At 41.9% G+C, this 13,820-nt stretch overlaps 1 protein-coding gene across 3 annotated transcripts in view; it reads right to left on the bottom strand.

Annotated features, from left to right (window-relative positions):
• The window catches only part of LOC135240577 (inactive dipeptidyl peptidase 10-like), a 169,755-nt gene that overhangs the window by 77,634 nt on the left and 78,301 nt on the right, over positions 1–13,820 (bottom strand). For all 3 annotated transcript variants that reach the window (XM_064310206.1, XM_064310204.1, XM_064310205.1), the window contains exon 2: positions 634–748. In XM_064310206.1, the coding sequence (XP_064166276.1) occupies positions 634–748 (115 nt within the window). The remainder of the gene's footprint in view (positions 1–633; positions 749–13,820) is intronic.

The raw sequence follows: 13,820 nt of genomic DNA, 5'->3' as shown, positions 1-13,820 counted from the left end.
CATTATTATTTCTGTTATTATTTTCTTGGTCTCAGGTAGTTTTTTTTTTTTCATGGTTACTGTATGTGAAAAGTTAGTAATAAAATTCAGCGGTATTCAGGTCTGAGTTAATTCAAATGTATGGTTATACATGTGTAGTTGATGTAATTTATTAGCTGGATGTGTGTATTTCTTCATTTTTATTTGAATTATTTTTTTCTCTCTCTCTGGTAGCATCTGGCAAAGCTAAGGCAAAAATGTACGTAGTTTTTTTTTTTTTTTGTCTATTTTTAAAATTCTTGAATGTCCGTCTTATGCTATAATAGAAAACAATCGATCACAAAAAATGTAATGTATATTTTACTCGTCATTGTTATTACATCTGTTCCATATTGTTTTTGTAACAATGTATGTTGACATAAAAGTAACACAGGCATGGCATAAAAGATACCATGTCATTTTAATGTCATGTCACGCTACAGTCCTACAGTCCTACAGTACGTGATTCCACTTTCACAATCTATAAGCCCACACACCATATCTCTACACTATAGCTGCATTCTGCAGCCACAATCTGTCACCCCAACACTCTAACCCTATATTCTATATCCCCACTCTCGATAACCACATGCTATAACCCACACTCTATATTACCTGGCGTCAGCAAGATGACAGACATGGTGATGAGGGAGCAGACCACCAGAATGACCAGCAGAGCGATGGCTATTCCCTTCCAGTTCCGCTGTGGGGGACTCCCGCCCCCCAGGTCCTGAAAGACAGAGGCAGACACACAGCCATCAGCAGGGCAATCAATCACGCAAATATGGACTCCAACCAGCCCAGTCAAAACTGACAAGGACAAGCTTCACTTGTAAACCTTCACTCTGTCACTCTGGATCATGGCTGGCCAATGCTGCAATCGCTGCAGTTCCTATTGAACTTTAGGTCTGCTGCCTGTTTCACTATATGAAAACAAAACCCCCCAAAGAAGTAAACTGGAAACTTAAAAAATCATTATGCAGCATGAGAGCACTCTTCATTGAGCTTCATGGTGCTCAATGAAGCTCACAGCTGCAAGTAGTGAAGGAATTAAATTGAGATCATTCCTGTTTAAGACTGACGGCCCTTTCAAATAACATGTCAAGCAACATTTTGTTGACAAAGATGGAGCATGATGAGACTGCAAATTCAATAAAAGGCAGCATAATTATTTGAATGGGCATGCTAATATTTTTTCTCAGCTCTGGTAGCCCAATTCGTCCTATTCTCAAGTAATCAATGCTGCTTGGACGCTGCACAAATTCACTCATGTTTAAAAAATCTCTGTTGTCAAATACTGTGGAACATGGCAAAACAAATAAATAAAAAAACCCATCCAGTTAATGTCAAAATCAGTAAATCTGTGCTGCACTAGTCTATAGCATTATGAATGCAGTGGTTGATGAAATTATATGTGATACAGATTTGTCATTCAAAAAAAAGCATACTGTGTTCTGATTGAGACATAGACTGCCTGGAGGTTTTGTTCCAATCCATAGAAGGGATTGTGGAAAGTCACTCATATTTCAACACTTGACAATATTGTAGATGATTTGTGATTTTATGATATTTCTTTTGTTCAGGCTACCTCATGTGACCTCGTAGGTCAATCAGTTGGTAAAATGTACTGGCCTGTATTAAATCAATATGTGCCCTTAACTGACATAAAGGTTGATGCAAGTGCAAACGTTTTTCTTCACAAAACTCAAATTGGCAAGTTAAGTTTTATTGTTTGTTGAACTCGCTAAACTGTGTTTGTGAAGAAAATTCTCGTTTACATTTCACTGTAAGTCAAAGTTAAGGGCAAATGTTGATTGAATCAATGCCACAGTCACACTAATCTACACATTCTAAAGTACAGGCACCAGACTAACACTGATTGCATGCTCTTAACAGATGCCCATGTCATACCTCTAAAAGCTTGTCTTGGGTCCAATCTAATTAGCATCCCTCCAGCTCGAGCCTTCAAACATCTGATAGGGCAGTCTACCCAACACACGCAATATAAAGGCAAGTACAACCCACAAGATCACCTTGTGATCACTGCATTTGCCTTGGCTACTTGTATAATACTGTGGAGCATGGTCAGTGAAATTATACCTCGGCTTCTCACCTGAACAGACAAAATATTGCTTTTGAGTTGTTTCCTTATTGCTCACATTGTTGTAACTGTAAATTTAAATTGAAATAATATTAAAACTTGCCGTATCCCCCATTCCATGAATGTAGTACCTGTGATTTATTCACTTTTATGCCTTTAATAGATTTAGTTGTGAATGTTTCGAAATGGACTGATCACTGAGGGAAATGAAGTCCACAGTCAGAAGGTTGCTGAGGTGTGCCGGATCAGTTCATGTAAAAACAAGGCTGAATGTCAACCTGCACATTAAGGAAATGCTTGTCACTTTACAGAAATGTAATGAGTGACTATACCAGTAGAACTAACACGAAATGAGGATTATATAAAAATATATGGAATATGTCAAAATGTGACAGTCACATATTCCACTCAGCCCACTTGCACTGTCTGGCTCTCTGAAGCAAACACTAAGCTTGTCATGAACTGTTGTGACATAATTGCGTAATGTTATTTGTCAGTGCACCTGTTAATCTTCAGTAAAACAGCACACCGCCAGTTGTGCAGAACAGCATGCAGCAGGCAATGCCACTTGGTTTTGCAAGAAACACAAACAACAATGCATGATAGTACAATTACTCATGCCATTTTAATTCATAAATGTTTTGCATATTACTGTTGAAAATCGCAAGATACGTTGCTTGGCATTTTCAGAAAAAAAATGCTGATGGGATCCAACCAGTTGCTAAAGGCAGCAATAAAAGCAATACATTGGAAACCCTACCTCAGCCATTTTGAAATTTGTATGCATTGTTGTCAGCAGATGATTCCTTTATCCCTTTTGGTTACCATTGCTGGGAAACTCATCCTGGGACAATATAAACTGAAAATCTGAGACATTTCATTGAGGAACTGGCTGATACAGGGAAAGAAAAACTGCCTTCTCTTCCGTGAGGAAAGCACAGAGCTGACATCTCTCCACCGGTCAATAAACAAACAGCAATAATAATTACTGTGGGGTCAGAGAGGACTTTTTTGGCCCTGTTCAGCTCTTGTATGAGAAGTCTGTCTCGACAGAAGAAAAAAGTTAATTTCATATGTATCCAGAGTTCTGCTGCAGGGGATGTGGGTTAATGCCTCATGTATAATGCAACTGCAGTGCAGCTGTGGATTTAAAGCTGGCTAAAAGACCGGCTTGAAAAATATGAAAAGGTTCATTGCATTGCCTCAAATCATATTTTATTAAGGTGCAGCAGTTCTAGTCTGTTTTAATTATCTGCAAAGTATCCGACCTGAGTGAGGTATTTTTGTTTCATGTAATGAATGAAGCCAACAATGAAACCAGGGTATTTATTAAAAAAAGAACATTAAATAAACATAACTTTACTTACATTACACTGACCTTGTATCGATCTAGTTCAATATGCTAGTATGGCATGTGCGTCATACAAATTCACTTTGTCACACGCCTCTTGCCATATTTATATTGTCAAGTCTTGATGGTATTACATGAGTCTATATAAGTACTGCACATAGCAGTGTGTTTACATAGTACTTAGATAGCACAAGCATATGCAACTACTCTGGTACACAGACACAAATGTAACATTTTATAATGTACTATATGGATTTATTATCTAAATGATTATTACTCAGCAGACACCCAGAGCACCATGCATAGCATACATTTGCATAATGCTTGTTCCTGGTACCAGGGAGTGCCGCAGAACCATGGACAGTGCCAACCCCACACTCAGGCAGTGTGGCAGCTGCTACCCATTGCCTAGATAGACAGACAGACAGACAGACAGACAGATAGACATATAGATAGATAGATAGATAGATAGATAGATAGATAGATAGATAGATAGATAGATATTAAATTATAGCATATTATATATAAGGCTCATTGTATTCAGGTTTTATTTCATTATTATTATTTTTAATAATAATAAATCTTAGATTTTATCAGTGTTTATTTGACTATTAAAAATAGCCTAATTATAAAATCTGGGTGAAAACTGGATAATAAAAATAACAATGAAATGATCAGGGTGAAAATTTGATTTTAATTCCAAAAATGGACAACTTATTACATTTCATTGCATAATCAGCAGCTTGTTTGCGCTTTCTCCCCATTTTCTCTCCACTTTCAATTTCTGGAAGCCCGTCCTGCATGCTTGATTAGCTGAATTACCAATCAGCAATCAGAATGTGCGTGCATAGCATTTGTTGCTAACCATCTGCCACCAAGCTTTCCAACAAGTCCAGCAAGCTTTAATTTTGAAATCATTGAGGATTGTAACTGAAATGAGAAGTAGTTGCCTGATTTGTATATCAAAACTAAAATTTTTAAAATGGTTAAATGGTGCGTACAGGGAGAAAAAATTATTAAATCAATTTTCCATGTCACAAAGGTAAATTCCATGTCACATTAGGTGAAAAATAAATATTATGTTCAATGAAATTGTTTCCTAGTTGCCCACCTATACACAGACAGTTCTGTCCCGTTATAACAGTGCCACTGACTTCCACTGTATAAAATACTCACCAGTTTTGGGGTCAAACTAAACCTGTTATTATGGTTCACTCTCATTTGACCTGCTAAGCCAGTTCCCAGACCAAACATTTAATTCCAAGTGAACAAGTCACACCAAGGACACTAAGCCTTTAAAACAAGTTCAAATACCTTAGCCTCTACTCAGTCATGCTGCTCAGGTAGCTACTATTTTCCATTGGTTCTTGCTCATTTGCACAGGTGAATTTCTTATGCTATCTTTACAATGCAGTTGCTTGCTGGTATGACACTTTGTCTGGCAATGTCCATCACAGGTTTCAGACAGTTAGAGTTGAACCACACCATCCCTCTACATCCTTCTGGTCTCACGACACAGTGGCTTTGACTGCTCACAGTGCTGTTCCCTGAACTTAATTACTCCTTTTTGTGCTGAAATGCAAAAAAAAAAAAACAGTCCTATCAATGTCCTATTAACAAATCACCATCCAGTTTGGATTAACAGAACCTGTAGAAATGAAGGTTCTGCTTGGATGAAATGGGCCATTGAGTTATTGTTTTGATATAAACAGTAATCACCACACGGTTCTCAGCGTTCCTTTAGTTAGATGGTTCCGGAATCCGATTACAAGGCCTGACACGTGGAGGCTGTTTCTTATGATGAAAAAGCCTCAGAGCTGAACTGCGCTGCCCTGTGATATATGAGCAAGAGCAGACACTGCTAAACTGCTTCGCCATTTCATGATGTTGCAATCAATGGAAACAAAATCACAGGAAAAGGTAGCAGGCAGAGCGACCAGTCATGAAAGGAAGGGAAAATTAATTGCATGGCACGCGTACTTTGTGCGCCACTTGATCCGCGGGGAATGATGAGTAAATAAAAGGAAAGGGAAAAAAGAGGCCTCCTAGCTCCACACGGCAGACACTTCATGCTCTAAGAGGAGTGCATGCTGGGAAGGGCAGTGTGTGGGGGATCAGTCACACTCTGTGGCCCCTGAGCTGGCCGGCACACTGCAGGTATTCTCCTTGCTGTCTCTCCATCACTGTCCTCGTTGCAGGCTGGGCCCAGCAGGTTGTTCCAGGTCACAACTGATTTCAGTGCCGTGCTGCAGTTTCCAGCTGTTCTGTCTGTGTCTCAGCTGTTCTCTCACTCTCTGTTGGTGTTCAGCTTTTCTACTTTATCTCTGTGTTCATGTTCAGCTGAACTCTCCGTGTTGATATTCAGCTGTTCTCCTATCTTTGTTGATGTTCAGCTGTTCTCTTCTCTCTGTACTAATGTTCAGTGGTTCTCCCCTCTGTGCTGATGTTCAGTGTTTCCTCTGCCAACGCACACTAATCCTGAGCAGCCGCCCAGTAATCGCCACTCCCCGTCAACAGCTTCTAATTTACTGCAATGGAAATCCCACCACCATCAATCCACATAAGATTTTGAACTTACACAGCACCCACGCACAATGTTCTTAACTCTTACTTATATTAATGAATTGATACTAAAACTAGGTAGCATACAGTACATATAGGCCTAAATTTAAAAAAAAGGTTCACTTTACTGTACCATAGAATTATAGGTTTTCAAGAGAATAATCTGTATCAAAATGCAATGTCATATCATAACACATCCACCCAGAAGACCGTGGTTGCTATTTTTATTAACATGGATGTCACATCTGGTTATGGTGTTCACGGTACCGCAGTTGACGGCTGAACATGTTATGTTTTAATTTCTGTTTTCTTTGTCCCTGAATAATGCTTTCATTCTGGGGAGTAAAGGCTAGATAGATTTGAGAGGTGACAAGCTGCAACTGGTGACTATTCACAAAACCTGTGGTTTGCAGCATTTTAAAACTGACCCGTTCACATGAAACTTTGACAGAAAGCAACAAGATGAGATGTTGCTTGTGGTAACCATAGCAACAACTCTCCCCAGTTCCTTCCATATTGGTTGCAATACTCAGTATTAGTAGTAGTAGTAGTAGTAGTGAGATACTTACTGTAGCAACAGTACTGCTAATAAAAGCAAGGCTTTGTAAGAGCTGAACATCCAGTCCTTGGAGGTGGCCATGGGTACACGGAGCATATGCACAGTTGAGGAAGGAACTATATTTACCATCCTTTCTTAATACCACCTGTCCCTTCCCTGAGCAGTATGCTCAATGTAGAGCTGGTGTCACTGTTGATTTGGGACAAGAATGTTGTCGCCACTGCAAACACCACCACCCACTGGTCCACACTGCTCTCAACCCCAACAACCCCCATGGCAACAACACTGCCCACTATTAAAAATTTCCTTGGGGAAGCACTCTCTTTCTCTCTCTTCTTAGCATTGCTTGGCATTGGTCCTCCTCACCAGCAGATGTCGCACAGCGGTAAGGGTGCACCATGTCTCAACAGTGGGATCTTTGACTACAGACAAGGTGTGTTTACCACTGACCCCCACACAGAGGCTCAGAAAAATCGGTCTCCTGAGATGTAGTAGCCTGAAGAAGTGAAACCAATGCTTCTTATACCCCCAAATACACACGGGGGCAGAAGGGGCTATTTGTCTTGCTGGATTGCATCTAATAATGGATGCTGAGAGGAATTATTCAGCTCTGTGTGAGATTTGGTTAGTTTTTATGTGTATAATTCAGAAGTCTTCAGTGGAATCAGTAATGTGGATTAAATCGCAGGTAGTTAAGAGCAGAATATTTTGCTCATCTGTATGAATATTGATAGAAGGGGACTTCTGAAGGATCGAAGGACTGCTTTGTGGACTTTTTGAATTTCAAGATGGAAATTATACTGCTTCTGTAGCAGAATACAATATATAATATTAAACATGGTGCACCCACTATGGAAGAGTTCTATTTATTATTATTTGAATACCTGAGCAGCCAGAAGTGATTTTTCTTCATGTTCAAAAGAGAGCCCCCTCCCCCATCTGGCCCATATTGCCATGACTACCAGCCAAGGGGGAGTAAACAAGTGAAATGAGTAAAACTGGGAACCATTCCCAACTATTTACTGAACAGATTCTCATAACCCTGCCTGCTAATACCAGAGTCACAGCACTGTACAAATCTCATTTCCCTGTTTGTTACCACCAGGCCATCTGTTACTCCCTTTCTAACGGCATCCATTTGTAATTTGTTCTTTTATTTAAAATTAGCTCTGCTTATTTTTTGAGGAATAAATGACAAGCTATTAACTTCAGACTATAAATAACAAAATGGTGTTAATTAAATAAAGGAATGGTGTGGTGCGGTGCGATAATCCATCTAGAAGAAGAGGAAAAATAAGAATACACAGAAGAGACAGAAGAAGGAAAAGAAAAAGAATAACACCAAAGAAGGTGATAAAGACCAATCACAGGCCATTGTTTTTCCGTGACACGAGCAGCCAGCTGAATACATGAGCCTACTTGCACAGAATCATTCAGAAGCCTCCGTGCGTCTTCCTTCCCGTCCTCTAGAAGTTGGACGGTCACGAACCGCCAAGCATCAATCACCTGGACTCCCAGCATAAACAAATCCATCTGTCACCTTGCAGCGCCGGGGCGAGGGACTTAAATCAGTGACCTGCGACCTCACCTGAGCTGACCCCCGCATGTCCCCCCTGACCGCAGCGCCCAGCCCCCTCCCTGCCGGGTCACTCCAGTTCACGCCCTAGCACACACCGCAGCTCAGTGTAAATCAGCGGCCCAGAGGAGCTCAAAGGGACACTAAACGAGCCGTCGCCGCGGTGCGCCGGCTGGAGGCTAACGCCGCGGGCCGCGGCGGGGCTCGGCGGCGCTGTGAGCGACCCGCTCGCCGGTTGGCCCCGGGACCGGCCCGCGGCGCACCTGGCCGCAATGACAAACAGCCCCGCGCTGACCCCCTTCGCTCCGCACCTCTCTCCCCCGCAGCTCTGTCAAACCTGTTCAAACGGTTCGCCGAAAGCTTCTATCTCTCTCCTCTCTCTCTGTCTCCTCCCTCTCCCTCGCTCCTCTGTCTCATTTATTCTCCCTATTTCTGGCTGTCTGCCACTCGGTCCCTGGAGAGGAGCCACGGCTGAATAATTCATGGTGGCCCAGCCCCCTAGTGAGCTTTATTATTAGCTCCACTGGCAGCATGCTCGGGCGGGTCCTCAGGCCCCTGTCATGGCAGGGCTGCCCTCTACCCTCAGCCTGCACACCCAACCGAGGAGGTCAATGACCGCTCAGCATCTTTTCAGTCTTCAAATGACTATATGCATGTTGCGTATTACCACAATTCTGCTTATATGTAATGGCTTTGATGAATTCATATTGTACAGCACAAATGTATTTCATATACACTTTCCTATGCACTTATAGGATGGGAGTGAGGTACCTGTCTAGCATCTTTGTCTTCATTCTCCTCTCAGTTTTCCGCCCATGCATAAACAGTATGAGCTGGAAAAGAGGCATTCATTTCCCCCAGGTAACTGCTTTGTGCTGATTTGACCTATTTAGAGTGCACAGATTTTATGGGCAGCACCGAAGAGAAGAGCTGTAGAGTTTAGAGGGCTGGAGACTGGCTGGCCTCACAGACGCGTATGTCATGGAAAATTTTCATCTCCACCGCCGTAATAAACCTCCGCAGCTGGACGGCCAGACGAGCACAGCTGATGCACGTCCTTGGTACGCGCAGCTCCAGGAAGAAGCACACTCGATAAATAATAACTCCCGATTGTGTAGCATGTCTGCAAGCGGAGCCCAAATGGAGTGCTTTCTGAGGAGCCTGAGAAGGCCCCCGCTGCCCCATTTTATTACCGCTGATTACGTTTATTGCGCTGTCCTGATGAATTACTGCGGCAGTTTTGCATCTCACCGGCAGGAAGTAATCGTGCGGCTGACCTTCGACCCACTCCCTTTCTTTTTCTATACCTCCACCACTCGCGGGCCACCTGTTTCTGTGTTGCAGTCCCCATTAAAATGAGCCATTTGTGCTTCCTGACCACACGATAACAACAGCTTACCTTACTCCCAGCCTGGGTGCAGCAAGCTGCCACCTGTCATGTGACAAGCAGCAGCACTCAAAAAAAAAACAACAAAAAAAAAACACTGTGACACCAGGAGAGAGCCTCTCAAAGCATTGAGTCTTAGGATCCTAAGTCAGAGGCAGAAAATAAATAAAATAAGAATGAATAAATACCGCTGCATCATCTCTGAGTGCCCTGACCTTGATTACAGGCAGATGGGTTCCCTCAAAGAGAAGAAATTGTATGCCGTTGCCCTGGCCAACAGAGGTTAGGCATGGCTAGGCAGCCCTATTATGTCCAGATTCCTCAAAAACTCTGGCCCAATAGTTTTTTTTCCCCCTCTCCCACAGAAGATTACAGCAGTCTGCTACAAGGAAGAACCTGTACACAAATGTTGAGGATGTCAGTGAATGACAAACTTCACAATGACAACCTCGTTGCTGGGGGGGTGGGGGTATTTAGAGTTGTATTCTTTACAACCTGTCTCTTATCACAATGATCTCATTTGATCTCAGGTTACAATAATCACAGGGGTATCACTGGGGCTATCACTGAGTGAGACAGTGAGAGACCCTGCGAACCTCGCGTGCTTGAAGACTGAAAACAGCGTTCCCATCTCTGACTCTTTTAACCCCCACGCTTTGCCCACTTCAGCTCGCCATCATTGTGACATCACAGTGCCTCGCATGATGAATGTGGCTTTTTCGCTGCGTAATGCGCTTGAGCCAAGATGGTGAAAATGCGTGGACGCCGTGTCCTTGAATATTGCAGGCAGCCCTAAATTGGCAAACCCGCTCATGCGTAGGGTTTATTCTTCAAACACCCCTACTGAGTGCTTTCCTCAGTCCTTGTGCTTTCAGTTATTAGCTCAGTCATAAGCAGAAATATGGCCAATGAGAGGGCTCCGCTTCACTGCGTTTCCTTTATTACTCTTACTTAGATTACAAGTCTGCGGCAGGGGTAGCTGTTTTAGACAAGACCCCCGGAAAACCTCTTACGTCTGCGTTTCAGTGAGAAACTCCACCGAGCACAATCCTGAAGATGGAATTGGGTGAGAACTGACATTAGAAGTGAAAGCTTCAGGGCTGGCAACAGACAAGGAGACAGGGAGAATAATTTTTTTTTTTAAACTCTCCGATCCCTCATCAATTCAAAAAACCCCAATTCCCGCTTAGAATGTCAGGCAAGCAGACACTGATGAGAGACGTCAAAAAAGCAGGTGAGCCTCTGCTATCCCTGGATGAATCCTCTGTTGAGACTCATGGTGCTGTTCACTCAGTCTGTTTCTACAAAGCTGTCTCTTACATACACCGCTGAGTGGTGAAAAGCTGTCCTACAAGGCAAATGTCTGATAAAGAAATGTATCATTACAAGAACATGCATAGGGAGGTCACGTAAACGTATAGGAGTATCCTTAAAAGAAATCTCTCTCTATGTAACTCTCTCTCTTTCTTTCTTTCTTTCTCTCTCTCTCTCTTCATAAGAAGGTGCCTGCATTCCACGCCATATTGACAACTGTTTCATCAAAGTATTGATGAAAATCTGAAGTATTGATGCAAAGAGTGAAAAAGAAAAATGTATTTTGCTGACCAGAAGCTGGAGCTCTTGGTGATATGAACTGACGCTTACTTGCCAAGACTAAATTGGAAAAAGTTGACAGGTCTCAGATAAGGAACTCAGCCACATATAATGTTTGTATTGTAGTTCTTACTCAGTCTGATGAAACATTCATAAAGCAAAGATGGAATCACATAAAGAGTACCAAAGAAAAATGCTCTTTAGTTCAACTTATCAAACAGGCGTCAAACAAGTTTACAGTCCTCTAGTTGAGGACAGACTCAATGATAACGTATTGTACAGCAATACAATTTAATCTATGATCTTGAAGAAATTGCCCACTAAAGTATTGAGCCAGAGCAAGTTGTATGAGCAAATTGACACCCTTGAGTCGCACATTAAAGATTGGCTAATTAAATTACACCATGCTACAAACACTGTCATTTGGTTTTATTTGTTGTATGTATTTGATGGGTATGTTTCACATAGCCTAGGCCTAATGACCTCATTTACAATGGCATAAACTAAGCACTAATCTAATTTAGCACCTTGGAGAATCCCATTATCACTGGCTTTCAGGGACATTTAGAGGAGCTGTCCAATGTACAGAATCCTTTCTCTATCTATCCATATTCTACTGCTATGTTGGCTACAGCCCAGAATTTTATCTGACCTCTTTCAAAAAATGGGCCTAAAAAGAAGAAACGTGTAACAATAGCCCAGAGGTATATTGATATGTTTTAGAAGCAATCAGATCAGATCAGATCAGTCTTCGTAAAATATTTTATGAGCGAGGATCAAGGCTGTTGTCTCTCTACCACACCTGTTTTTCTAGATTTGAGCAACTGCTGATTCGATACCATTCATTGTAAACCTGCCTGTTATTTATTTTCAGGTCAGGTCACACTGCAGCTGTAAAATATTTTCAACCTCCAGTGGCAAAACCCCAAGGCATCATGATCTGCTGCAACGTGGAACCAAAATGGAGATCCAGACCCCTCCGTTCCGCTACCTCAGGACGACTGGCACCTCCCCCTCTTCGCACCTGCGCTAACTGAAGACATCTCCTGTCTGTTCCGGCCCCACGATGATGGAATGACCTCCCCATGGAGGTCAGAACAGCTGAGACACTGACCCACTTCAAACGACAACTGAAGACTCACCTCTTCAGGCTGCACCTCTCCCCATCCCTCCCTACCTCCCTGTAACCTCTAAATTGACGGTAAGCTTAGGGTTGTAACTAGGTAGCTGTTTCGTAGGTGACTTAATGAACTCATCTTAACTACTGCTTGTATTTTTGTATAGACTGTGTTGTTGCTGTTCTCGTTTGTGTTAGTGTTAATCAGTTTAACCTACAGGGTCCAAGTTGAACTATGCGGTTGTTCCCAGCACTTGGAATGGTACTTCTCTCTAGGGTTTTCGACACACTTGTTCCTGGTTATGGTTATACACTTTGTTGTACGTCGCTCTGGATAAGAGCGTCTGCCAAATGCCTGTAATGTAATGTAATGTAATGTAATCGGGGGGTGGGGTAGATTTCTGAACTCTGTAGTGTCATCCTTGCCATCATCAATTCAGCTAGGGTCCCACAATCCCTAGCCTGATTGGCTAGCAATTGTGCAATGTGCCATTGCATCTGTTACCCATGTTACCCATCCTCTACAATCTCCCCCCAGAACCATACAACAAATGACCTCGGAAATAAAAGCAGTGAGTCCATGACTGTTCCAGAGATAGGTTTTTTGTGTCAAAATAGTAGTCTTTTCCTCCTGCCTCTCCACAAGCCTAGCCGCTCTGATATGAGAAACAAGTAACACCCAATAGCTTCTCGGAATTTCTCATGCCTGTGATTCTTAAGGAATTTCATAAGTTAGCACTGTTTATTTGCTCAGCTTTCTTATATTACCTGATCAGTTTAGATACCTGTATATCTTATCAAGCCAGTTCAAGCTACTTGCTTACCAAGCATGAAATGTCTTAGATGGAAATCAAACCTGTGATCCACTGCCTATGAAAAAATCACTGTATCAGTACCTGTGTGTTACTGGTAAAATATGTAAAATACATAAAATAAGTAAAATTATAAACAAATCAGTATTACGCTCATATAATCAAAAGGAAACAGATGCTGCCACCATACCTCTGGTATTCAACTATGCCAATGACACCAAACAGTGAGAAAATACTCAACACATTGCAATATATTTTCTCCTGCAACAGGATGGCTAATGTCTCATTCAGTCAATTAATCAATAAATTCCTTTATCAGCGAAAGAACTGGCAAACATTTATCAGCGTCAAAGCAATAACACATTTCATTGGTAGAGCTTTGACTGCCTTGACAATAAAATACAACACACACACACACACACACACACACACTGCCAAATTCACACTCTGTCCTAGACATGTTGCATACACACAATCACTCTTTTCTTTAACTCCATCACACACTCCATCTATATCCCAGAAATCACACTTAATCTTTCACACTCACACATACACATCCTTTCTTTGCTTCCTCTGTCTAGACACTGATTTCAATTTTAATTTACAGCAAAAACAAAACAACAAAGCCATAAAACTCATATCACAGCCCCACCATTTTTCTCGTCTGTTTTTTTGGCTTTGATTTCCTATGACAGGCTGTCATTCGTCATCCAGACATTTTCTTTTCTCTCCATTTGGGTGTTA

This window comes from Anguilla rostrata, chromosome 15, assembly GCF_018555375.3.
Source record: "Anguilla rostrata isolate EN2019 chromosome 15, ASM1855537v3, whole genome shotgun sequence".
Lineage (NCBI taxonomy): Eukaryota > Metazoa > Chordata > Actinopteri > Anguilliformes > Anguillidae > Anguilla > Anguilla rostrata.
This window is presented reverse-complemented; position numbering and strand designations above follow the sequence as displayed.